This window comes from Typopeltis vanoorti, chromosome 15, assembly GCF_054136105.1.
Source record: "Typopeltis vanoorti isolate ZY-2024b chromosome 15, IOZ_Tvanoo_1.0, whole genome shotgun sequence".
NCBI lineage: Eukaryota > Metazoa > Arthropoda > Arachnida > Uropygi > Thelyphonidae > Typopeltis > Typopeltis vanoorti.
The window spans coordinates 16,196,923-16,223,385 of NC_143563.1; the positions used below are offsets into that span (position 1 = coordinate 16,196,923).

Sequence of the window (26,463 nt, forward strand, 5' to 3'; positions counted from 1 at the left end):
AAGAGTGTTGTAAAAGGAATTAGAGATGATAAAGGTGACTTTTAAATATCTTGGAAGTCTTATCACAGAAGATGAAAGAAACCAATCAGATATTAAAGCATGAATAATCCTAGCCAAAAAAGCATTCTATAACGGAAGAAACATTTTTACCAGTAAAGGACTTAGCTTCCAGCTCAAAAAAAGGCTAGTGAAAACATACATATGGAGCATTGCATTGGTTGTGAGGCCTGGACCCTAACAAAACAAGACATGAAAAAGTTTGAGGCATTTGAACTTTGGTGCTGGAGAAAGATGATGAAAATTAGTTGGACAGAAAGGAAAAGTAATGAAGAAGTTCTAAATATAGTTCATGAAGAGAGAGCAGTCATTAATGAAAGACAACAATAAGAAAAGAAAAATCCTAATTGGACACCATTTGAGGCATGGGGGACTGATTACAGAAATAATGGAGGGGATTGTAGAAGGAAAGAGGCCATGAGGCAGATCAAGAATTTCATATATAAATAACATAATGATGCTAACTGGCACTAAGAGTTATGAAGAGATGACAAGGAGGTCACAAGACAAGATGTTGTGATGTGCTGCTATAATTACCAATCTTCGGATTGATGCAACAAAGAAGAACAAAGGTGACATGAAAACTGGAGAAAAAGATACCCTTGAAGTATGGAGTAATTACATTGAAAAATTGCTAAATGAAACAAGCAGTGATGACAGCACCGTGGTAAAAAACACTGACCAAGCATGCAGTCAGGAATACATATCCATACTTGAAGTAGAGAAAAGCTATCAAAGGCCTGAAATGTGGAAAAGCAGCAGGAGTAGATGATATTCAACCAGAAATGCTCAAATATGGAAGTATAAAAGTCTTACAGTGGCTGCACTGCATAGTTCAGAAGCCTGGACAGAGGAACAACGTTTGGATGATTGGAGTAGAGTTCTCCTAGTAGCCATATATAAAAAGGGAAATAGAACTGAATGTAAAAATTACAGAAGTATTTCACTACTGAGTGTCCCTGGTAAGATTTAGGCAAGTATATTTGAGAAATGGTTGAGAAGGATTGTTGGAAGAAAAGCTTGGTGAAGAACAAGCTGGATTCAGGCCAAACAGAGGTTGTCAGCATCAGATTTTCACTTTACGACAAATAGTTGAGAAATCATGGGAATATAACAAAGATCTGTATTAAGTTTTGTAGATCTGAAAAAGGCATATGACAAGGTGCAAAGAGAAAAGCTATTCAAAATGCTAGTTATATGATGTCAATGAGGCATTATATCAAGCGATACTCAGTCTTTATTTGAGTTGTAAGTCAGCAGTTAGAATTGAAGTGCAGGAAGATAGTTTAATGTAAAATCTGGTGTCAGACAAGGATGTACATTATCCCCTCTGTTATTCATTATCTATATAGATCACATTATGAAGGAAAGTGGTATTAAACCTGATATCAAAATTGGAAATGCTAACCTCAGCTCTTTACTTTATGCAGATGATGTTATAATTCTAAATAAATCTGCTACAAGTTTGCAAGATTCCTTGACTAAATTGAATAACTGTTGTAAATATGGTATGAAGGTCAGCATTAAAAAGACAAAGATAATGAAAATAGCCAGAAACTTTGAAAATATCAGCTGAATTGTGAATGGAGAACCCATAGAACAAGTAAAACATTTCAGCTATTTAGGCACGATTTTTAGTGAAGATGGTAAATTAAATATGGAAATAGACAACAGAATCAACAAAGCTGGTATGGTAGGAAGTCAACTGAATAAATTTATACGGAATAAGAGAGAAATTAGTCAAAACGCTAAATTAGCTGTATACAAGACAGTGTTCAAACCAATTTTAACTTATGGATCCGAGAGCTGGGTCAGAAGTAAAACACTTGACAAAAGACTAGAGACTGCAGACATGAGAGTCCTGAGAAAGTTTAGGAGCATGAACAGATGGCATTAATGGCAATATCATATTCAAAACGGGGATATTAGGAAAGAACTTGACAGTGTCGGCATCCAGGAATGCATCAGCAGAGCTAATCTCAGGTGGTATGGTCACTTAAACAGAATAAGAGAGGAAAGATTAGTAAAACAAGTGTTCTCTGCCAGGATGGCAGGAAAAAGACCCAGAGGAAGACCAGAGGAAGATATAGGTGGATTGATACAGTAAAAAGTGTATTAGAAGACAGAAATATAACATCTGATAATGTAGTACTACATGAAAAATCTGATAATTTTTCATGCAGTACTATTATATCCTGTACACCCCTTGAGGGTACACGGCAGGAATTTGATGATGATGATACTTTGACATATTTTGCCTCTTTGTTCTTCTCCAAATGGTTTGAATGAAACTGAGATGGCTTGACAAAATTTTGCAAGGTTTCCAAAAATTAATTTCAATAAAAAATCTATATATCCAAGAGTTCCAGAATAACTTGCATACGATCTAAGCGGTTTATTTATAGGAAAAAATACATGAAATTAATGAGCAAATCTATATACAGAATTGGGAGTTCAGTTAATCAATCAGTGGCACTATCTGGCAGTAAATGCAAGCTCCTGAGGCCTCTAGAGGAGTGTGAGGCAGTCATCAGTAATATGATGACTAGTCTGCACACCACGACACATGCAAAAGGGTGACTGAAATTCCCCACAGATGTAATAATAGGTCATAGCAGCTTTGTCTGGTTCTAACTCTGTTTAGCTGGCTCCAGAGGTGTCGCAGTAGATTGAATCCTAAATATTTGATAGTTAAATCTGTAATCGTGTATTTGTTTGTAGCTCATTCCAGTGTCTTTTCCACCAGTCCTGGGGACTATCATCTGGTGCTTCCACTAGCTATATGGGAGATTTGGAGGTAAGGCAGTGAGCTGGAGGGGAGAGAGAGAGAGAGAGATATCTTGATGTATAGGAAGGTACATGTTATTTCTGATTTTCTTTATTTCTTTGATGGTAGCTTTTTCTCTTCTGAAGCACAGAGAAATAATGCAGAAATAACCATGGAAGAAGAGTAGATCTTAAGGTACCAGAGAATAGTTCTCACTGTTATGTTAAGGTGTGCATCCACGAGAGTTGTGTGGTGATTTTGGTTCCAAACTGGTGAACAATACTCTGCAACAGAGAAGACCAAAGCTAGAGCTGATTTTCTAATAGTCAAGGCATTACAACCCCAAGTTGTGTCTGTCAGCTTGTTCATGTTGTTGTTGTTCCTTGGCAGATATCTTTAACTTAGAATTTTCCAAATGTTTTCAGCAAGTTAGACCACAGTGAAGTGTGACACCAAGGTAACAAGTGTTACTTTCATGGATTACAGTCCTGTTATAGAAATTGCTTTTTAGTGTTCTATAAGCCACGTGGTTATTTAGGTAGAAAGCAGAAACAAGAGTTTTGCTGGGATTAGGAGATAGTCCCCTGTGTTCAAAGTAATTTTGTAGTGAGTTCAGATCTTTGCTCAGTGCTTCCTCAAGGCAATGGGTCTAGCTATGTCATCAGCATAGATAAACTTTCAACTAACTGTTGGAAGGATGTTGCTTGTGTACAGGTTGAACAAAGCTAGGGTGAGGGGAGATCCTTGTAGCAATCCATCCTGTAAGATAAATGTTCTGCTTTTTTGTGACTTCAGATGAACTTTTATTTTCCTACTGGAGAGCATTTGTTCTAGTAATTTTAGTTTTTTGGAAGTTGATTATTTTGACTGCTTTATACAGTAAACCTTTCTTCCATATAGCTGATGTTAGGTCTATGAAGGCAGTTACTGTTTTTCAACATTTTTGGTATCTACCTTCTACGTGGGTTGCAAGGGAAAGGACCTGGTTGTAGCAGCTTCTGGCAGATCTAAACCCAGCCTATTCACTGGGCAAGATGGCTTCTATTTTTGGAGAAATCCTAGGGAGTAGAATCCTTTCAAAATGTTTGTCAGGAGTGCAGAGTAATGCTATAGTTATTAGAGTCATCAGTTGACTTATTGGGCTTTGATAAGGCACTAAATGGCATGAATTTTTGATTCATGCCAAAGTTTTGGAAGAAGCTGTTCATTTATTATTGAGGAGAAGAAATTAGCCAGGATTTGGATCTCAGGTCAATTTGAGTAACAAAGTCTGGAAGGATGCCATCAATGCCAGGAGCTTTACCTGTTTTAGTTAGTTTGAGTACTGCATCAATTTCATATAGAATTACTGGATTGGAGTTTGCTGTAGGTGTAGGGCATGATAAGAAACATTTTCTGTAAAGTTGATAGATCTCTTTTTTAGTATCGGTGGGAATTTTGGGCCCTTGGTAAGGATTCTCCAATCAAAATGCCACAGAACCCTAAGATGACAATATGATATGGCATCCTATGCCATCACTAAATAAGCATGCCCTTGGGGAGGGACCTGAAGATCAACCACAGTGACTATCCTCCAGGTAAGCTGCAGATGCATAGGCTTCCACTCTAGGTCAGGAACAGCTTCTGTTTTGAGGACTGATGGTAGCCTGCACTGGTCCCCAGCTATGAAGTAGCAACTTCTGACTAATACCTCACCTTGGGGTCCAAATGCCAACTATGGTATCCTGCCCATTACAAGAAATGAGCACCGAGTAAGAGGTGATTACTTTATTTTGCAAATCTGCACCTAAAAAAAAAAGTAAAGCACTTGTTTTATCCCACCCAAATAATAAAATATAAATCTGGAACAGAAATTATTGATATGGTCGAGGTTGAGAAGATGTGGAGAGCTTTCAAAAGCATGGTATGGAATGGTCTGGTTAGTTAGAGTTTCAAAAGAATGCCGAACAAAGTCATGCTGTTCTCTATAGAAGATGCTACCACCTAGCTCTGGAAGCGGATCATAATGTTTTTTCGAACACCTTAATGACCATTCTAAATATAATCATTGATCTATAATTAGTTGCTTTTGTCATATTTCCAGCCTTGTATAACAGAATCCTTGTATATCTTGCTCTCTTTCCACTCATTATTAATTTTGAGTGTGGTGATACTCAAGATGAATAACTAAGTCAAGGGAATTGCTAATTTTCTTGCAATTTCTTTCCAGCCAGCTTGCTGAAGCGAGTTCGAATCCCAAAACTCGCACAAATATTTGTCTTTAGATGACAGATGAATTTCGCTGCCAGGCACGAGACCACTTCTCTGCTTCTAAATCCTAAAGGAATCCTCACGTAACATGAAAGAGTTCTATGTTTGGTCTCAGGAACAGTTTCTAAATCATATAAACAAATAAATAAAAAATTTACAAAATGATAAACTAGACTCATACTATAAAGTTTATAGCTTTTTTTTTTGCAGGCAAGATCCATATAAAAAACTTTTCCTTCAGCACCCATGCTGATATCCCATCCAATGCCAAGTTAAAATCAAGTTCGTGCAATAGCTATAATGTGCTAAACTCATCTGAGGTATTCTCTGCAAGTTTCCCCTTCTGAAGCATCTAGAAAATTAATGGCTCTGCCTGCAATGTATACTTTACTTAAAGTAACTACTTGACAACTTAGCTATTTTCCTACTATTTGTGGTCAGTTCTTTCCTTTGACTTGCCACAGAGTGAAAAATTATCTTAAGTTTCCCTTGATTTAGCTAACTTCTTTTCATAGTCTGATTTCATCTTCCTCACCACAATCTCATCTTTCTAGCCTGTTTTTTATACTAAGGTTTGGTTATCACCATTAAGTTTCCCTTGATTTAGCTAACTTCTTTTCATAGTCTGATTTCATCTTCCTCACCACAATCTCATCTTTCTAGCCTGTTTTTTATACTAAGGTTTGGTTATCACCATTATTCCAGTACTAGTTCCATAACATTTTCTTTTTTTTAGATTTAAAGTATCATTCATCCATTAAACTTCCATGCAATTTATTCTAACTCTTGGGATTTATTCAGATGATGCTTTCAGACATCCTTTGACTACTTCCCAAGCATTGCAGATTTTTCTACCAAGCAGCTTCTCAAAATGCTTTTTTCAGTTTTTTTTCAGATGCTATTACTAGATCCAATATTCTTGCATTTCAAGTCCCTTCCCTCACATGTTATTATTATAAGCAGCATGTAAGGGAAGCATCTCAGTAACTCTATAAATTCTTTCTGCTTCATCTTTCCTGACTTCTCCCTCCCATCTATATCCCACAGCTGAAATCATCCATAATACTCTCCTTATAACTCAGGTTTATGTATATGCAGTTCAGTCCTCTTTAGATGATCTACATCAGCAACAGCCAATTACATATTTTATCCTATTAACCTATCTCACTAATATCAAAGAGCTGTGAACATGCTGCCTGCATTATTAGTTACACTCTCATTACTGTTTGAGAATGCCACTCAAGTTAGAATTTATGTGAAACCATTAGCAATACTTCTCTGCCCTTCCTATCCTGTCTGTCCTCCCCGAATGCACTCTACTTCTAGCCAGATCTCACTAAAACTAATACCAATAACTTTCGTCTCTTCTGCACTTACTATTGCTAAAAACTTATTAATCTTATTCCTGATGATCTGGGTATAAGTGAACATGCATGATAGCCATCCACTGATGGTATTCACGTAAATTTTAAGACCTGACAGATTCAAATAAAGGCGATTTTTTTAGTTAATTAAAAAAAGTCACCAGTTTAAAAAAAAAATAGTCCTGCCATCTCTCCCACTCTTTGTTCACAGTTACAACTTACACCTCATCTTCATCCACACATTCCAGGCTCTCATGCAGCCATACTGACACACTTAGTTTTCCTTGACTATTTGCATTCATTCTTTCACCAAATAATCAGTCAAAATCCGTTTAAGTGCATTAAGTGCAGTTCATTCAGCAATGTACTAACAAATTATGCATGTACCTTATGAAGTGAATAGTGACACCATGAACTCAATGCACCACATGTTCAAGAAAATCAATAAAACTTCTTGTAAAAAGTTTTGAGAATTGACAAACAGAACAAAGCTATAATTTCAATACTCTTTATAAAACACTGGAAAAACAATTAGTGGAAGAAATGTATTAATGAGGAAAGTAGCCAAATAAGTCAAAATTATAGATCTGATGATTAATTCACTTCTTTGTGATTCAAAATATTCTAGCGTTCAATTAATAAAACAAAAAATTGAATTTCACTCAAAGACAAGTCACTATTAAAAATGTTTATAGATCACATACCATCCAACAAACTTTATAATTTAAAAGAGGGGAGGAGGGAGAAATAAATGAACCAATTAAAAACTGCATGACTTTTAACAAATTTTCCGTATCTTTTATCAACATGATAATGTCGTGACCTATCATAGTATAGTTTTAATGATGATACCCTTTGTTGGAAAGATCTGTGTATGAATCCATCTTGGATGGGAAGAACATTTAAGGGATTTTCAAATGAAGGATAGTCTCAGAGATAACAGGGTTTTTTCTACTGGAAATCCAGGTTACCTGCTCCTGGCACTGGCAAATACAGAAAATACATGAACTGACTAACTGTACATGCACAGCAAACTATGCAGAGATTAATAAATCATAATATAACAGTGTTAATTAAGTTTACATGAAGGCAAGATACTTTTTTAAAGTGACTTACACCCACAAATTGCTGTAAACCTATAGTACATTAGTACCATGCACAACATAAGAATTTCTTTTTTATTCTTTATTTTTAATTTTTTACATAATCAAATAAAGCTGCTCTAGATACCAAATGTGGAATTTTTCCAAGCCACTTCAGGCTTCCAATAATTGGGGGGGGGAGTCTCACACTGAAATTCACATCCCACCTAAGGACAATCACAAATATTCACACATGGAAGGATTCAAAAACAGTCTCTTTGTTAGAAAATAGATATGTTAATGACTCAACTTGCAGAACTTGGCCATTACAGACTAACAGACCTTAGAGGAAGGTGAAGAACGCTAACATCATTAGAGGACAAGAAAAACTGGTTATAAAATACACAGTTAGAAGGGGAAAAAAGGCATTAAGATGAAAACAGATCTTAAATGTGGAGACAACAGAATTATTATCTATGCTGGTGAAATTGGCAATGTGATGGTTTGCTTCTTGTTGTTAAATTAATATTTCCCAACATTTTAAAATTAACAATCCAAACCTTCCTTACTGAATAAAATTAATATAATCTTTTTATAAAAAGATTATATTAATTTTATATATATATTAATTAATTAATTAATATTAATTATATTAATATTAATTAATATAATATAATTAATATAATCAGTCTAATTTCAGAAAGACTGCCAGTTTGCTCCTCATGTGACACTGGTATTTCTTTTTTTCTTAATGCAGTGATACAGATTATGAAAAGAGGTGTAAGGACGTTGCATTAAAACTGAGTCTTAAGAGACTTTTTTTTTAATAAAATGAAATGAAAATAAAATAAAACAAACTCAACATCTAGAAGAAGAAGAACAAAGCATCAGAACAAATATCAGAAGAACTGAAGACAGCAACCATAAATTTAAGGAATATTAATGGAAAAGAAACTGAATTGCAGAAGAACTGGAAAAGTACCACATGGACATAATTGGCATTACTGAAACAAAAAAGACAAAAACAGGTGAGATCTTACTAAATAATAAGCATAGGATGTTATATTCAGGCAATAACGATCAAGGAAAGGAAGCAATAGGGGCAGTATTCAACACCAAACATGAAGATAAATTTGTTGACAGGAAGGCAGTTTCAGGAAAAGTTATTTAAGCCAACTTCAAAATGGGGAATGGACAATGAAACTTATTTGTGCCTATAATCACACAAAAGGTTCTCTTAAGGAAAAAATGGAAAAAAATTTCAAGTCATTAGAGAGCAAGCAGCTGACAAAGAAAATGGAAAAAGTGGTTCTTGTTTTGGATCTAAACAGTGGGGCAGGAAATGAATCCCACCAGGCATAGAGAAACGTTTGAGAATAGGGCAAGGCAGGTATCTGCTAGATTTTTGCTCAGAATATGAATTAGTCCTTACTAACACCATGTTCCAACATAAATATGTGCACAAGTTGAAGTGGAGAGAAGACACAAGAAAGAAGAAAACCTCACTGACTATGTCATTATTGATAAGTAATATCTTCAAATGCTGGTTCAGGATACAATAAATTATAAATTAAAGATGCCAAGAAATTATATTCTTGGTCTCATCCTTTATCCAAGTGTAAGCAAACAAAGTTTGCATGTGAAGTAACTTCACAACTGGACTACTTGTATGTTGAGGCTAATGACTTATCAATTGACTTAGTATCCGTTAATGCAAGGAACATATCCTTATGGACATATATAATGCTATGCATCATGGGGAAAGGCCACTATTCAGAAGAGATACCAAAGTTGAAGTAATGCAGAAGTCATATATAGTGAAAGGATGAAATCAAGAATATAATTTTTTTAGCAACTTTAATTTATAGTATAACTAAGTGAAAAAAAGTTTCAACAAGGATTTGAAATTGGAAGCGATCATATAAGATAAAAACCAATATCAGAACAGCATGTAAGAAAGTTTTAAAAAGAATTAAAGTTCAGCAGCCTTTATAGGTAAACTGTAGATACAACTATACAAACAATACTAAAGACAAAATGAAACAATTCAAATAAAAAACAAGAACCAAACCCTGGAACTTCAGTGGCAAACTCAAGTTGTTTGCAAGGAGAGAAAAATAAGAACACCATGAAGGACTCATGAACTTAAAGAAGCAGTTCTGAAAAAGAAGAAAACATACCAAAAGTTCTAGCAAATAGTAGTAGATGAATACATAGAAATATAGAGCTAAGATATAAGTAAGCTAAACAAAGCTCATTGGAAGGCTTTGGTAACAATATAGAAGATAAACATCAGGAAAGTGGCAAAATGTTCTGGAGGCTAGTGAAAAGCTCAGAAAGAAGAAAGCATACAATAAAAAGGATCAAAGATAAAGGTGACATGAAAACTGAAGATAGGGATATCCTGGATGTTTGAGTAATTACTTTGAAAGACTGTTGAACGAGACAGGTAGTGTCCGAAGGTTTTCAAGAGGAATGCAAACAGGAGTATATATATCAATATTTGAGATAAAAAAAGCCATCAAAACTTGAAATGCGGCAAGTCAGCTGGAGAATATGATATTTGCACATATGCAAATATAAAGTAATATGAAAATTATCATTTTTCTTATTATTGAACATTATTGATAATTTCAAAATTATTATTTCAAATTACATTGCATACCTTCATATTTTATATGAAATATAGTTTTTAATATTGATTTGATGTTTAATGATTAATTTAAATACATCTGCTTCAATACAACAAGCAGGAGCAGCAATGAATTTATTTTTCTGCCATTAATTCCAATTATTATTCCAGTAATTACTATTTTTTTTTTTTAAATCACTTACATTCCAGAACTGACAAGATGGATCATATACATCAATCTCCTCCTGGATTTCCTGGAAAATTGTCTTTGAGGAATGTCCAAAAATGTGCAGTATTTCTAGGACACTATAATAAAAATAAGCAGGCTAGTTAATCAATCTTTGTAATTAATTCAGTACTTTTAAATACTTTATTAAGATGTGTTCAGTTGTTAATGGTAAATTAATTTAAGCAAATCAATTATTGACATATCAGACTTGTGACCTACAATTCTACAAAAATTTTAGGTACTGACAATTTTCTTTTAGGGTTATTATTATTATTATTATTTGTCACCTCCAGGGAGTCCAAAGACTCATCGAGGGAGGGCATCTGCTCTACAACTCTGCTTCCACCATTCACAATCCACCAATTGACCGCAGCTACACCAACGCCATCTACTGCCAACCGCCACCACTATTTTTTCCACAGACAATCACAAACGTCCATACCCATGGCGGGATTTGAACCCGCAGCCTCTTGACTGGAGAGCAGACACGCTAACCACTCAGCCAGTCAGGCTGGCAGAGTGGTTAGTGTGGGTTAATATATATACCTATCTCCTTGAGGGTATATGTCAGGAATTTGATGATGATAATGATATAATATATACATGTCTCAAAATTAAAACATGTAAATAATATTTTCCTAAACAGATGGTTTCACCATACATCAATTTGGAAAAAGAACGAAAACATATTTTAATAATTTAATAGAAATTTATAAGTGTGTATTAGTTGTGTTATAGCTGATAAAAGTGCTGTGATCATAACATGCATTTCTTAAAAGAAAAATGTAATTAGTTGGTGGAGAACTAGACAGCAGTCAAGATAGCTGCAGAATGTAATTAGTAAGAAAAGTAGCTGCATCCAGACCAGTGCAGAATATGATTATGAGCAACAGCAAGTTAAACAAGGAATTAGTGATTGCAGTTTGAATAAATTAACATTAAAATATAAAAAATAAATATTTTGATAATAATCTCCCTAGGTTATAAGATCATGCAGTGAAAAAGCAAAAATTTAAAAACAATGATTGGCATCTAAATGTGAATTGCAAATTCAGGTAAAAGCAACATTTAGAGAATTTTAAAATTCTTTCAATGTTCTCCAAAAGAACAAACCTCAGACAATGATTATGAAAATTTGAGAGAAACATTGACAGATTTTACCAAGTGATGATATCTGAAAAAAAAAAGAAAAACAAAATTCCCAAGTAGATTTAAGAAGTTAAAGTAAGCCATTTTTATTATTTTATTGATTTAGAATATGGCATACATATAGAAAGTGATAAGAGAATAAACAGATGGAATTATTACATAAAACAGAAAGACATAGTTTAACAAATTCTGAATCCACAATAAAGTTTCAGTTTTAACATCGAAGTCCATATAAGATCCAAGATACAGGACACTCATTAAAAATACTGTTAATTGGTTGGGGGCTAAACTGCAACAATCACAAAATATATTGACTCTCCATACTATGTCAGCCCATTTCCATTTGTTGAGTCTCTGTGTACATCTTCCATGTCCTGTCATGATACAAAGCCTTTAGTCTGGCTGTTGGATCAGGAACAGTGGCATGTAGTGTGTTTCTGCCAGCATAATTTCTAGACTGAAGTGACATTACAGGCTTCACGCAACATATGCATGGCAGTTCTCCAGGCAGGCTGTCTAGATTTCATTCACTGAGTAGCTGTGTGGTAGATATCTTCATGCATGGGCAAGTTACTGATCTCAATAATTTTATTCCATAGGTTGTCTAAAGCCCTTTCCTTCATAGGTGGAAGAGGAACAAGAAAGTATTAGAAGTCAGTAAGTTGGTGTTGATATTATTGTTCTAGATAAGTCACATAGCTTGGTTGAGATGGGCATCAATCAGTGAGGAGTAAGCTACACTGGGAAACAGTACCAAAGCTTTAGTGAGTAATGTACTGGTACTCACACCCCATGAAGTTATTGACCTAGCAGTTATTGCAAGCTTATAATTTGCCAGCAATTTTTTGTCAAGTGATTTCTGAACATGAAAGATCTAATAAAGTCATACTAAAATACTTTGAAGTTCTAAGGTCTTGATATTGTATTTTACCACGCAATTTTTAAGGTAGACTTTAGAAGCATAATTTGATTTGCTGCTATTTAAATGGAAAGCAATGACTTCTATATTGGAAGACAAAGTATGTATAAAAGTAGCTAAACAAGCATGATAGGAAGATCTGGGAAGAATAGAAAATGTAGGAAATAATTACTTAGAAAATTATTACAGTGGGTAGCCAATAATAAAATGGCAATAGAAAAAGCTACTTCACATTACTGGAATTTATAATGTGAAATTGCTTGAAAAAGCTCCATATTTGATCTCTGAATTATCTACGTATTTCTGGTTTATCTAACTTTTTCCACCCCATACCAACGTACATCCTTTCACGAGTGGCATTCACATAAAAAAAAAAGTTAAATATCAAATATAAAAATATTTACAGTTGGTACAATGATATTTCTATGGCAGAGTGTTTCTGATGTGGTGATATCATTTGACAATGAACTAAGTTCAAATACTATATTTAATCAAAAGAGCTACTGTCTTATGTGATAGTACTTTCATCATTGCAACTTACTTTTTCTTCCCACAAATTCATCTGAGCATATGCATTTGAGAGAAAACAAGAATCATAAATTCTTGGGCGATTTTAATAACAGTAATACTGAGTGAAATGAAGAGATCAGAGAATTAGGAAAATGAATTTCTTGAATTTTTAAGGGACAACAACTTTAGGCAACAGAGGAAACACGAGGGTTAAGAGTCTTAGATTTGGTTATCATCAGAGAATGTGATTGTGAATGCAGAGTTTAATCTTCCCCCAGCTGGTGAGAGTGACCATGGAGCAATCATCTGGGTTGCACCCAGTCATATGAGAACTTCTATAAAGAAGGAATATATGTGTGGAATTACAAGGGTTATGACAACTGGGAGCTATAGTGTGGAAAGAGGAGTTGAGTGAGAAGAATACAGATGCTGGATGAACATTGATCAAGAGCTATTTAACAACAGCAATGTCTGAGTGTATTCCTAAGGTGAAAAGGCTAAAGAAGATAAGAGTAAAATAGATGAATAGAGATTAAGTGTGAAATTTGGAAGAAAAAAGCACTGTGGAGGCAACACAAGATTAATGTTGGTAATGATCAGTTGCATGAAGAGTACAACAAGCCGGCCAGGAATGTGACTAGGTTGGTCAAGACAGCAAAAGTGCAGTATGAGAAGAAATTAGCCAATCAAGCTAAAAAAAATCCTAGCAAGTTCTTTCAATATGTTGCAAGAAGATAATATGACTATGGGAGGATGATGCAAGCTGACACTGGCAGATTGGTAACCAATGTGGAGGATATAGTTTAAGCATTCAATGATCAGCTCATTAATGCATTTTATCCCTGTCAAGCTGGAGTGTATAGGATGTGGTGGAGAAAGGAATGATGGTGGAGGAGCAAAGAAGTATATAAGGAATTACATAAACTTGATATTAGACAGAAGAAATCAAACTGGATATAAAAATTGTAGAGTGTCCCCAGTAAGGTTTATTTAGTCAAGCCTGAAAAGCCTAAGAATAATTACTGAACTATTCTTGCTGGGAGCAACTTCCTCTAGTTGCTACAACTAAACCTAGGTGGGTGTTTAGGTAGCCAAGCACTGTGAAAGCAAATGCCATTTCAAGAAGGCTACATAGGCACTCTTATGAACAATATTCCTCCAAATTAGTGAATTATTTGTTAAGACTCCAACACAGTCAGATATTATATTTCAGTTGTAGATCTTCCTCTGGGTCTCTTTGTTTTACCAATCAGGCATCAAACACTTGTTCTGCTAACCTTCCCTTTCAAATTCAATTTAGATCATCATACTACCTTAGATTAGCACTGCTCCCACATTCCTGAATGCCAAAAATGTCAGAATCTTCATTTAATATGATTTTGACAATGATGCCATCTGTTCACTGCACTAATTTTTTTTCAGAAATTTATTAACTGATCTGTAGTCACTGATCAGCTATTTATTTTATTATGTTGGAGGTTTAATGGACTTTTTTACAGCACTCAAAAGAATTAAAATAGAATTTAATAATTCCTATATTTCGTCCTAGTCACTAGGACATCTACGGGGATTACAAAGACAATTAATGTAACATGCACACAAAAACTTACAATACTAAGCCCAACCACGTGGGTGACAATAAAGTCCTATCTAGGTGGAGTGCCCTCTAAGGGCAGTTGTAGGTGGCCTGGAATGTAAGGTGGGACCTCTGGCGATGACTGTTTCCCAAATCTTCGGAAGCTTAATGCAACCGTATTTGTTAAGATTTGGTTGGTTTTTGAGAGCTGCTGCTGCTTCTAAGAAAAGTCTCTCTTTCTTGAATTTGCTGTGGTGGAGCATGGTGGTTTTTTTCCATGATACTCTGTGGGTGGTGTCCAAAACATGGTCAGCCAAGCCTGAATGGCCATAGTTGTGTTTAACGATGTACGACTTGTGTTCCTCTAGGCGGATGGATGCTGATCTGCCTGTCTGTCCAAAGTACGCAAGCTTACAGGAACAGGGTACTTTGTAAACTCCAGGCAGAGAGAGAGGAGGGAGCTGATCTTTCGTAGAACGGATAAGGGTAGCCAGTTTGCGGTAGGGCTTATATGCTGTGTGTAGGTTATACTTTTTTAGTATCTTAGCTATTTTTTCCGAAGTGCCACGGATGTAGGGTATGGTGATGGCATTTTTAAATTCTTGTTGATGAGAGGGGCGGGGAATGGGGGAGGAATTGATTTTTTTTTTTTTTTTTTTTTTTTTGATACTGTGTTCGCTGTAGCCATTGGAGAGGAAAGTTCTGTGTATGTGGTTAAGCTCAGTAGTGAGGGCGGTTCCACTGGAACAAAGATTGTGGGCTCTCTTGGTAAGGGTTTTAATCATGCCATATTGTTGTGAGGGGTGGTGGTGGGAGAGTTTGTGAATGTATCTGCCTGTGTGTGTGGGTTTTCTGTATACAGTGAAGGCAAGTGTATCATTAGGCAGGCGCGTGACTAAGGTGTCTAGGAAGGGTAAACAATTGTTCTTTTCCTTTTCCATAGTAAACTGGATTCTTGGATGTAGGCTATTGAGATGACCAAGGAAGGAATCTAACGTGTCTGGGCCATGAGGCCAAATAGAGAACACATCATCTACATATCTTAGCCAGATAGAAGGTTTGAGTTGGGCTGAGTCTATGGCTCGTTTTTCGAAATCTTCCATATAGAAATTGGCAAGGGGGGGTGAGAGGGGGGAGCCCATGGCGGTTCCCTCTATCTGCTTGTAGATTTTGTTATTCCAAGCGAAATACCCAGAGTTGATGGCAAAGGAAAAGAGATCTAAGATGTCAGGGGGAAAAACGTTTTCTAAGAGAGATAAAGTGTCAGTTAAGGGAATATTAGTAAACAAGGAGGAGATATCAAAGCTTACTAATATGTCTGTATTATTCAAGGTTAAATTTTCTGTGAGGGCTTTAAAGTGGGTAGAGTTTTTTATATAGGAAGTTGAATTTCCGGTGAGGGGGGACAGAGAGTTGGCCAGCTGTTTAGACAGTCTGTAACAAGGTGCATTGGTGGCATCTACTATAGGCCTGAGTGGGGAATTAGGTTTGTGGATTTTTGGTAGACCGTATATTCGGGGGGGACGGGAGCGGAAAGGTTTAAGTTTTTTCGTGACGTCGGGGGGCCAGGAGGTTACTTTTTTAAGTAAGATTTTTAATTTCTTAACTTGCGGTTTTGTGGGGTCGTGTTCTAGCGGGATGTAGGTAGCGCGATCGCGGAGGATAATGTTCATTTTATGATTGTATTCGCTGGTATTAAGGACAACTGTGGCATTACCTTTATCCGCTCTGGTGATGACGATACTTTTTTCTTTGCGTAGTTTCTGGAGAGCCATGCGTTGGGAATAAGATAAGTTACTTTTTGGAGGCGACGAGTGAACGAGGATGTTGGCTACGTCGAGTCTGATGTTGTTGGCTACTTCCGACGGTAAGCGACCGATCCCCCGTTCGACGTTAACCATAACATCGAGCACCGGCACTTCTCTCGGGGCGACGGCAAAATTACGGCCGAGGCAAAGGGCGCTGACGGCATCATCGTTGAGCCTTTTGGACGAGAGGTTTATTACTGTCTGGAGTGGTTGAATTTGTGGTTGTGGTTTGTCTTTAACCAGACTGTTGTAAAAAAGTCCATTAAACCTCCAACATAATGTCCTCACAGCACTTAAGCCTCTACACAAGAAAGACAGCTATTTATTTCTAAACCAACTCTTCTCATATTCATAAGTTAAAACTAATTTGACTACTGGCTTGTATATGGTTATTTTATTTATTTATTATTATTATTATTTTTTTGAGGGATTTCTTTCTCATTCCATATAAATTTATTCAATTGACTACCTTAACCCACCACACCAGCTTTGTTTATTGTACTGCATATTTACACATTTAATTTGCCATATAAATGATCAATCACAACAACAAAAAAAAAAAAAGGCAGACCAAGTACATCATAAAAATCATGCCAGAATCTCAAAAAAACCCTCTCACTTTCACATCCTCTTACATCCGAGATATTTTATTTTTTTGATGTAGCTTCTACCCATGAAAGGCTATAAATCTACAGTACATTTATAGTAGTATGGATAGGTTAAGGAATCCCCCCCCCTTTCTATTTTTATCAATTATATATTTTTTTTTGCCAGGTCCAAAAACCCTGCTCTAGAGACAAATAGAACTATTATAAGCCACTTTAGGCCTCCAATAAAGGTGGTGGTCTCACACTGGGCAATAAAATCCATCTTTCACCTAAAGACATCCACAAACATCCATGTCTGTGGTGAGATTCAAACCTACAGCCTGTTGTTGGAGAGTAGATATGCTAACCACTCAACCAACGAAGCTATAGCAATTGGAAAACTGTCTTTTATATGGCCAGTGCTTTTGAGGATTTCTTTCTTATTCTATATGAATTTATTCAACTGACTATCCACCATATCAGCTTTGTTTATTCGACTGCATATTTCCACATTTAATTTGCCATATAAATTATCAATCCCAACAAAAAAGAAGACAGACCAAGCACATCATACAAATCATGCTGAGGCATTAATTGTAACAAACCAACATAAATGACAATTAACATCACTTATAGTCATCCAAGACCAGACCTCCTTGCTCTTGACAAACTCAAACTGCATCTCAGCTACTACTGTCCACCTTTAATGTCCAAATTATACACTTCATAATTCCTTTCACTACAAGGGTGGCATTGTGCCTCTGTGAGATCAGACAATGCTTGCCAGAGAGTGGTTAATTTAGAATCCTCTGCTTTTGACATCCTCTGACTCAAAGTTTCCTTACCCCATTTAGTAATATTCATCCACTGCATTTGCCAGTCTCCAAATTCTAAAACCACTCAGACCTCTTCATCTTCCTCTCCATGAAGCTCAACCATTTGCAATCCAGCTATCCAAATAGTGAGGTATACTGCAGAGTTCATTCTCTCACACACAGAGAATGGCCTTCCTTCAACTACTCACAACACTCTCGTGTCCTTTCATACTACAAAGGCACAAAGCGGGATGACTTCTAGAATTTCTATTCATCCTTTTAAAGGTCTGACTAGTGATTCCGCTTCTCTGAAGCTTTCTGAGCAAGTTATAGAAATTATCCTCACTGATATGAAAGGTTTTATTCCCCATTCTACCTAAAACGCTTGCCCATTTTCCAAGCCCTAGTTTGGCAGAGAATGCACAAAAACAGTTGAGAAAAAAAAAAAAAAACCTCAACTTACAGCAGAACCCCAACATCACAGCAGACCATAATGATGCATGCAGTAAATGCAAAATGGTCATTAGCAGATATAAATCTGAGTTTAAAAAAAGACAACAGCAGAAAACTTGCCTCCTGTCCAAATAGAAGTTGTATCTTCTGGACCTTTGCAAAGGCCACTAGACAACTTCTGCTCATCTACACTTGTGTAAGATATTTGCTATTTAGTGATATCAGATTATCTTATTTTACTATTTTTTTTTAGCAATGGCCAATTTTGAATAAATAAATAAAAAAGACAGGATGACTTTTAGTTTTATTTTATATGTAAACCTTTCCTAAATATGTAATGAAAATGCATTATTTCTTGTAATCAGAAATTTCTTTACTACTGTTCATATAAGAGAAATCTTTGTATAGTTGTTTTTTTCCCTGTAAAGTAACCTCGAGAAAAGAAAATATTAAATTACATTGAACTTGTGACCAAATAGCAAACACATCTACACAGCACAGCCAAACTACTGATTTGAGTGTGGCTATGTTGAGTATGCAGAAATTGCCAAAATGAACAGGGAAGAGGTATTTGAACCCTAGTAGCAGTTTTTCCTTTCCATGTGAAATGACCAGCATGTACTGTAAATCTGAATAATTTGAATATATGGGGGAGGGATGGATGGAACCTGATTAAATCAAGAGTCATTTAATGGTACATTAGTATATAGTGAAGTAATATTAAAGCTAATCATGCCTGACCTTTGTAGAATATGTTAAAAGTTTTCCACTTGGTTATATTATAAATTAAAGATGCCAAGAAATTATATTCTCAGTTTCATCCTTTATCCAAATGTAAGCAAACAAAGTTTGTACATGACACAAAAGAATGTGCAAACATTGTTTGCTTACACTTGGATAAAGGATGAAACCGAGAATATAATTTCTTGTCATCTTTAATTTATAATATAATCAAGTGGAAAATTTCTCAACATCTGCCCCTAATCCAGAATATTTTAGTAATAAGATGTGACACCTTTTGGCTACTTGTATATGGAAATATGACTTCTGTATTACTTAAACTTTGGTATCACTTCTGGGTTTGGCTCCCATTGATGAGATAAAGGTTGAAGCCAATCTGGGTAGTGGCCCTTCTCATAATGAATAACATTATACATGTCTGTAAGGATATGTGCATTGCATTATGGGATACTAAGGCAACTAATATGAACTCATTAGCCTCTATATACAAGATGCCTGGTCATGAAGTTACTTCACTTGCAAACTTTGTATGCTTACATTTGGATAAAGGATGAAAATGAGAATATAATTTCTTGGAATCTTTAAATTTGTAGAATGGCTTTTTAAAATTTTTTAATATACTTTTTTAAGTGAACACAATTTTTTTTTTTTTTTTTTTTTTTTAACAGAAGAGGAGGAATTACCAATGGAAGGGTGAGATCGTGATTTAGCCAAATGTTTAGCAAGTTTGCACGTTGAACTGTTTATACTATCAACAAGTTGTGAATTTTTGATGCTCCATATCTGAGTAGTTTTACACAAAAAGTCTTCAGTTTATTTTGGCAAAGATGTAACTTTTTCCCCCCTGTAATTTACAACATTTTATTATTTTTTTGTGTATTAATTAGTGCTATACTGGCATCCATTTCCTTGAAATATTTTACTTGTTCTATAGGTTCTCTGGGTTTGGCTCCGTCCAGCATGCAGTTAATATTTTTCTAAATTTTCCTGCCTATTTTTATAGCCTTTGTTTTTTTAGTGCTGATGTCAAAACTGGTAAGAAAATTTATTCAGTTAAAGGAATCCTGAAGACATGTATTTAGCAGAATACAATCATCTTCATAAAGCAAAAGTAAAGAACTGAAATTAACATCTCCAAGTTTAATACCACATTCATTTGTAATGTGTTCTATCATCAACAAAGCATTATTATGAATAATCATAATGAATAACAGTGAAATAGTTGGGCACCCCTACCTTGACTATATTCATCTACAACAAACACAGATAGGTATCTATATTCAATGGAGATAGTGTGCACCTTGCCTTGTATCTGATTTTATAACAAATCATCTATTTTCCTGTACCTCCTTCAATAATTGCTGATTTACAACTCAAATAGAGACTATGCATTGCTCTGTATAATGTCCCATTTACCCCATATAATTGAAGCATTTTGAAAAGCTTTTTTCAGAGCATGTCATATGTGCTTTCAAGATCTACAAACTGTCTAAACAGATGCTTGTTATATTCCCATAATTTCTCAATTATTTCCCTTAAAGTAAACTTTTCAAGCCACTTCATGCCTTCTTTAAGTTGAGAGGTGATCTCACTGGGTGATGAAGTTCATTTTCCACTTGGCACCAATCACAAACATGGGATTTAAATCCACAGCCTGGGGACTGGAAAGTAGATAGGCTAATCACTCTGCCAGGAATCACTTTACAGCTTTTATCTTTTCCTCAGTTTTTATGTCTTCTTTTTCATCTGATTCCTTTTACAGTGCACTTCTACATTTCTCAGCCTTCTGAAGAGCCTCTGTAACATTTTGGTACCTTCCTGATATTTATCTTCCATATTCTAATGACTTTCTAAATATAACAACTAGCTAAAGAATCATCTAAAGATGAGTTTGATGGTAAGATTTATACATTCATAACCATGTTTTTTAAGGAAATTGTACAACAGACTAAAATAAATTTAATTAATACTTCAAATATTTCAGCAAAGCGAAATTGCCATCACCAGGGAACAAAATATAATAAGATACGTGCACACAGGCACTATACTAAGTAATGAAGACAAAGCATGTCAACCTAATCCACTAGAAAGTACTATTTAGGACTTTAGAAGTTGACACGCTTCATCTTCATTACTTAGCATAGTGCCTGCATGCATATATTTTAGTATATTTTGTTCCCTGATAATGCTAATTTGCCTTTGCCAAAATATTGGAAGTATTAATTAAATTTATTTCAGTTAATATTAGTCTATGTTGTAATTTCCTTAAAAATACAGTGAGGTCTAAACAGTCTGTTTAGCTACTTTAACAATGTATACATTTTTTTTCTCTATTCTGTCAGGTCATATGCCACTTTATTGCTTTCAGTATCTCTTTTTCCAGGACTGAATTTAAACTTCATGGGTCCACCATGAAGTTTAAATTTTTCATTAATTCATTTTTCAGAATTCATTAACTTTAATATATAAATTTTTTCTTCATAAAAGACCATTAGCTTCAGGGAGAGAAAAGATCAACTCAAAATGTTCAAAACATCAGACACGAGTCACGTAGCATGCAATCACATGCTATGTGACTCATCTTGGTCATACCTGAGTAAAAAGGACACTACGCTATTCGAGTTCAAAGGGAAATAATGGTCAAGTTTTGTAATTCAAAATAAGGTTACATAATTGTTCAACATACTCAAGACGTGTACAGGATACTATGACAGTAGTACATAAAAGTCCACATTATTACTAACAATTTTCCTCCAAATTAGTCAGTTATTGGCCAGGACATCAATACCATCATATTTAATATTTTTGTCCTCTAGGGTACTTCTAAATGCATCAATGCATCTAAATTTTGATCCTCTGGGTCTTTTTTTTCTCTTCACCATCTTGTTATGACACATCTGCTTTGATCATCTTTCTGCTCATATTCTGTTAAATGACATTATTATTGGAGATTAATTCTGGTCACACATTCCTGAATACTGACAATGCCAAGGTTCTATATAAATTTATTCAGTTGACCCCATGCCATCATGCTCCACTAATTCCATTGTCTATTTTTATATTCAATTTGCCATCTGCACTAAAAATTTTGCCTAAATAGCTGAAATGTTTTACTTGTTCTATAAATTCTCTATTCAGAATGCAGATACAAATGTTTATGTTATTTCCCATTTTCATAGTTTTGGTCTATTTAATGCTGATTTTAATGCCATATTTATTAGAATAGTTATTCAATTTAATTAAGGAATCCTTCAAACTTGTACTGGATTTATTATTATTATTAAACCCTCCATGGAGTCAGCAGACTCATTGTGGGAGGTTCATTCAACTGACAACATATTTATCATATAGAATCTTAAAATCCTTAACACTCCTTGAATTAACAAGGCATTCTGGTAATGCACTCAATTCACTGACAATTCTCCATGCAAAAAATCTGCTCCTCACACCTCTCTAACCACACTTTTACACAACTTCTAAGAATGACTTCTGGCTATCCCTCTCACTATCTACTCATTTTATAACCCCTTCCGGATTAATCTGATAAAATCCTCTCACTAACTTAAATGTCTTTATCATATTGCCTCTCTTCCTCCTATCCACCAAACTCTGCTCTCCACATTTCTTCAACCTCTCTCCATAACCAGAATTCCAAAGTCCCGATATTGTCTTAGTCACTCATCTCTGGACTCAATGTGATGTCTCCACATCACATTGAAAAAAAACTAGGTGACCAGATCTGAGCACAATAGCCTAAGTATAGTCTGATCAGTGCCTTATACAGTGGCACAACCACTTCCTTATACTTACATGTTACAGTACTTCTTATCATAGCAGCACTACGATCTACAGCCTTTGCAACACTAGCAAATATGTCCTGTAAACTTCAGTCTACTGTCAACCATCACTCCCAAATCTCTATATGTAAGGATAAGAAATATAAGACTGTATACTATCGATATACTATACAGCCTTATATTTCTGCACTCCAAAATGCAACACCTTGCATTTATTGATATTAAAACTACAACCCCACTCTTTTGTCCAAGTAAAAAATCTATTTGAATCTTCCTGAAGGGAATTAACATCAGCAGTGCTACTTATAATTCTTCTTAACTTTGCATCATCAGCAATTAACTGAAGATCCTCAGTCAGTCCACATGATATATAGTTTGAAAACCAGAGTTCTGTTCTTGAGCCCCTGCTCAAGAACAGAACTCTGGGCACGCTTCTGGTTACTCACCTTTTTTGAGATACTGCTCCATCATACACAACCTGCTGGTATTGTGTATGATGGACTCAATGTTCAGAGAGCCAATCTCTGATCCATCTAACCAATCAACTGTTTATTCCCATCCTCTGCAGTTTGTACATCTGCTTATCATGTGGTAATCTATGAAATGCTTTTGCAAACTCTAAGAACATCACTGTATATGATTCTTCCCTTATCTAACATATTTGTCACTATCGTTCCTTACCAATCTCTCCAACACCTTGACCACAACTGCAATTATACAGACTGGCCTATAGTTGGAGACTTCTGTCCTAGAACCATACTTGTGGAATGGTACTATTTTTCTTTCTTTCCACTCCTTTGGAACCCTACCCACTGCAAAACTTTCATTAAATAACCAGGTCAGGGGTATAGCCAACTGTGGTGCACATTCCTTAAGAATAGGTGGTGATATGTCATCCATTCCCACAGCCTTATTCACATCTAACACAACCAACAACTGATACATCTGAAATTGTTATAATTCTTGACCACAGAGATTAATGAATAACTAACTCTTATTTAGAAGTTGAAAGTTAATTTTTCACTTGGTTAGAGTATAATAAATTTAGTTTAATCCTTTATCCAAGTGTGAGCAAACAAAGTTTGCGCCTGAAAGTATCTTCAGGACTGGGATAAGGTGGTACAACACCAGGACACTCCTTGCAAAGGTGGAGCAAGCTACTAACACTCCTATCTCAGTATCTCCCATAATAAATTACTCTAGATTTAAAGAAAGATGTTGAAAGTTTATTTTTCACTTGGTTAGAGTATAATAAATTTAGTTTAATCCTTTATCCAAGTGTGAGCAAACAAAGTTTGCACCTGAAAGTATCTTCAGGACTGGGGTAAGGTGTAACAACACTAAATCCAGAGTAATTTATTAAAAAAGGGTGGCACACCATTTGGCAACTCCTATAGGTGGAGATGACCTGCTAATGCTTCTGCGTGGTATCTCCACTTGGGCCTGGCTCCCACTGAAGAGACCTCAATAAAGGTCGAAACTAGTCTGGGTTGTGACCTTTCCCTTAATGCATAACATTAGACATATCCGCAAGGAGATGTGTTTTGCATTATGGGAGATACTGAGATAGGAGTGTTGGTAGCTTGCTCCACCTTTGCAAGGAGTGCCCCGGTGTTGCCACCTTACCCCAGTCCTGAAGATACTTTCAGGCACAAACTTTGTTTGCTCACACTTGGATAAAGGATTAAACTAAATTTATTAGAAGTTGAAAGTTTATTTTTCACTTGGTTAGACTATAATAAATTGAGTTTAATCCTTTATCCAAGTGTGAACAAAAAAAATTTGTGCCTGAAAATATCTTCAGGACTGGGGTAAGGTAGTACAACACCGAGCAACTTGTAGCTAAAGGTGGACCAAGCTAACATCACTCCTATCTCAGTATCTCCCATAATGCAAAAGACATCGCCTTGCGGATATGTATAATGTTATGCATTAAGGGAAGGGCCACTACCCAGACTAGTTTTGACCTTTATTGAGGTCTCTTCAGTGGGAGCCAGGCCCAGAAGTGGAGATACCAGGCAGAAGCAATGGCGACGTCATCTTTACCTATAGGAGTTGAGATAGGAGTGATGTTAGCTTGGTCCACCTTTGCTACGAGTTGCCCGGTGTTGTACTACCTTACCCCAGTCCTGAAGATATTTTCAGGGGCAAACTTTGTTTGCTCACATTTGGATAAAGGATTAAACTAAACTTATTTAGAAGTATTGGTCAAGTGTTGATAAACTATTTAATAACTCCAGCATACTTGTAGAAAGGATGGAAGTCTTTCGGTGATCTTAGAAATTTCTGAATAGTTTCAACTGGCTCGAAGGTCACTCTAATATTGTGTGGTTTTAGGAGGAGAGCCAGTTTTTTGGAAATGGTACCAACGTATGGAATAGTTATAGTGGTGATATATTGGGTGACATCACATTGTCTTTGTGGTATGTCAGAGAAGAGAATCTTGTTGACGAGTCTTCTAGGGTAGCCATTTAAGAATAGGTTGTTGGATATTGTAGTCAATTCTTCTTGTAGATCATTTTGGTCTGTAGTAAACTGTATAGCTCTTTTCTTTAACATATGAATAATGCTAAGTTTTTGGGAGATGTGGTGTGATGAGCTGAAGTGTAGATAACGTCCAATATTTGTAAGTTTTCTATAAACAGATAAGTTTGGGTTAATCTGATTAATCTATAGGTTAATCAGATTAACCCAAAACCTACAGATAAGCTGCAGGCTTTGGGTTAATCTGAGATAAGATTTTAGTTTAAAGATCTTCCATAAATAGGTCAGCACAAGAGGGTGAGAGGGGGCTACCCATGGCCAATCCGGTTAATTGTTTGTAAATGGTTTTCTTCCATATGAAATAGTTAGAAGTTAAACAGTGACTAAACAATGAAGTGATGTCTTGTGGGAACAAATTGTCTAAGATGTTGATGACTTCAACTACTGGAATGTTGGTAAACAGGGAAGTATCATCAAAGCTAGCAAGAATATCATCTTCAGAGGATAGGGATGTTTTTTAATTTTTCAATAAAATGTTGCGAGTTTTTAATATCAGTATCTGAGTTATGGATGTGTTGTTGTAGAATTTTGGCTAGATGTTTAGACAGTAAATAAGTTGGAGAATTGATTCCATCTACAATGGGGCATAATGGGGAGCCATTCTTGTGCACTTTTGGAACGCTGTACAGTCTAGGAGTTAGAGGAGGCATAGATTTTAATTTTTTAATGAAATCTGTAGGCCAGTTTGTCATCCGACGTAATAGTTCATTGTGTCGTTATGATTTTTTAACGTTGAATCTGTATTAAGGACATTATAGACGGACGTGTCTGATAACAGACTGTTAAGTTTATCTTCATAGTCTTTTGTGTTTAAGATGTCAGTGCTATTTCCTTTGTCCGCTTTAAGTATGATGATGTCTTTGTTATTCTTTAAGTTGAGCAGGGTTCTTTATTCCATAGGGGTGAAATTTGTGTGTGGAAATCTGGAAGGAGATGAGAGGATTATGCTGCTTTTCAATCTAAGGTGATTAGCTGTAAGTTGTGGTAGTAATGAGATGGCTTTCTCTAAATTGCAGATGAAATCTACTTTGGGTATTACAACAGGTGTTAAGGCAAAATTGAAGCCTTTTTTTTTTTTTGAGAATAGCAATCTCAGGTTTTGTTAGTATGTGCTTTGATTGATTAACGATCACTTGGTTATCCGGTGGAGAAGGTTTAGTCTCAATATGATTAGTATACAGTT

At 35.5% G+C, this 26,463-nt stretch overlaps 1 protein-coding gene across 2 annotated transcripts in view; it reads right to left on the minus strand.

The window, feature by feature from the left end:
- Window positions 1-26,463, minus strand: part of LOC150098418 (tudor domain-containing protein 5-like) — a 471,387-nt gene that overhangs the window by 120,496 nt on the left and 324,428 nt on the right. For both annotated transcript variants that reach the window (XM_090404821.1, XM_090404822.1), the window contains exon 19: window positions 10,356-10,458. In XM_090404821.1, the coding sequence (XP_090260947.1) occupies window positions 10,356-10,458 (103 nt within the window). The remainder of the gene's footprint in view (window positions 1-10,355; window positions 10,459-26,463) is intronic.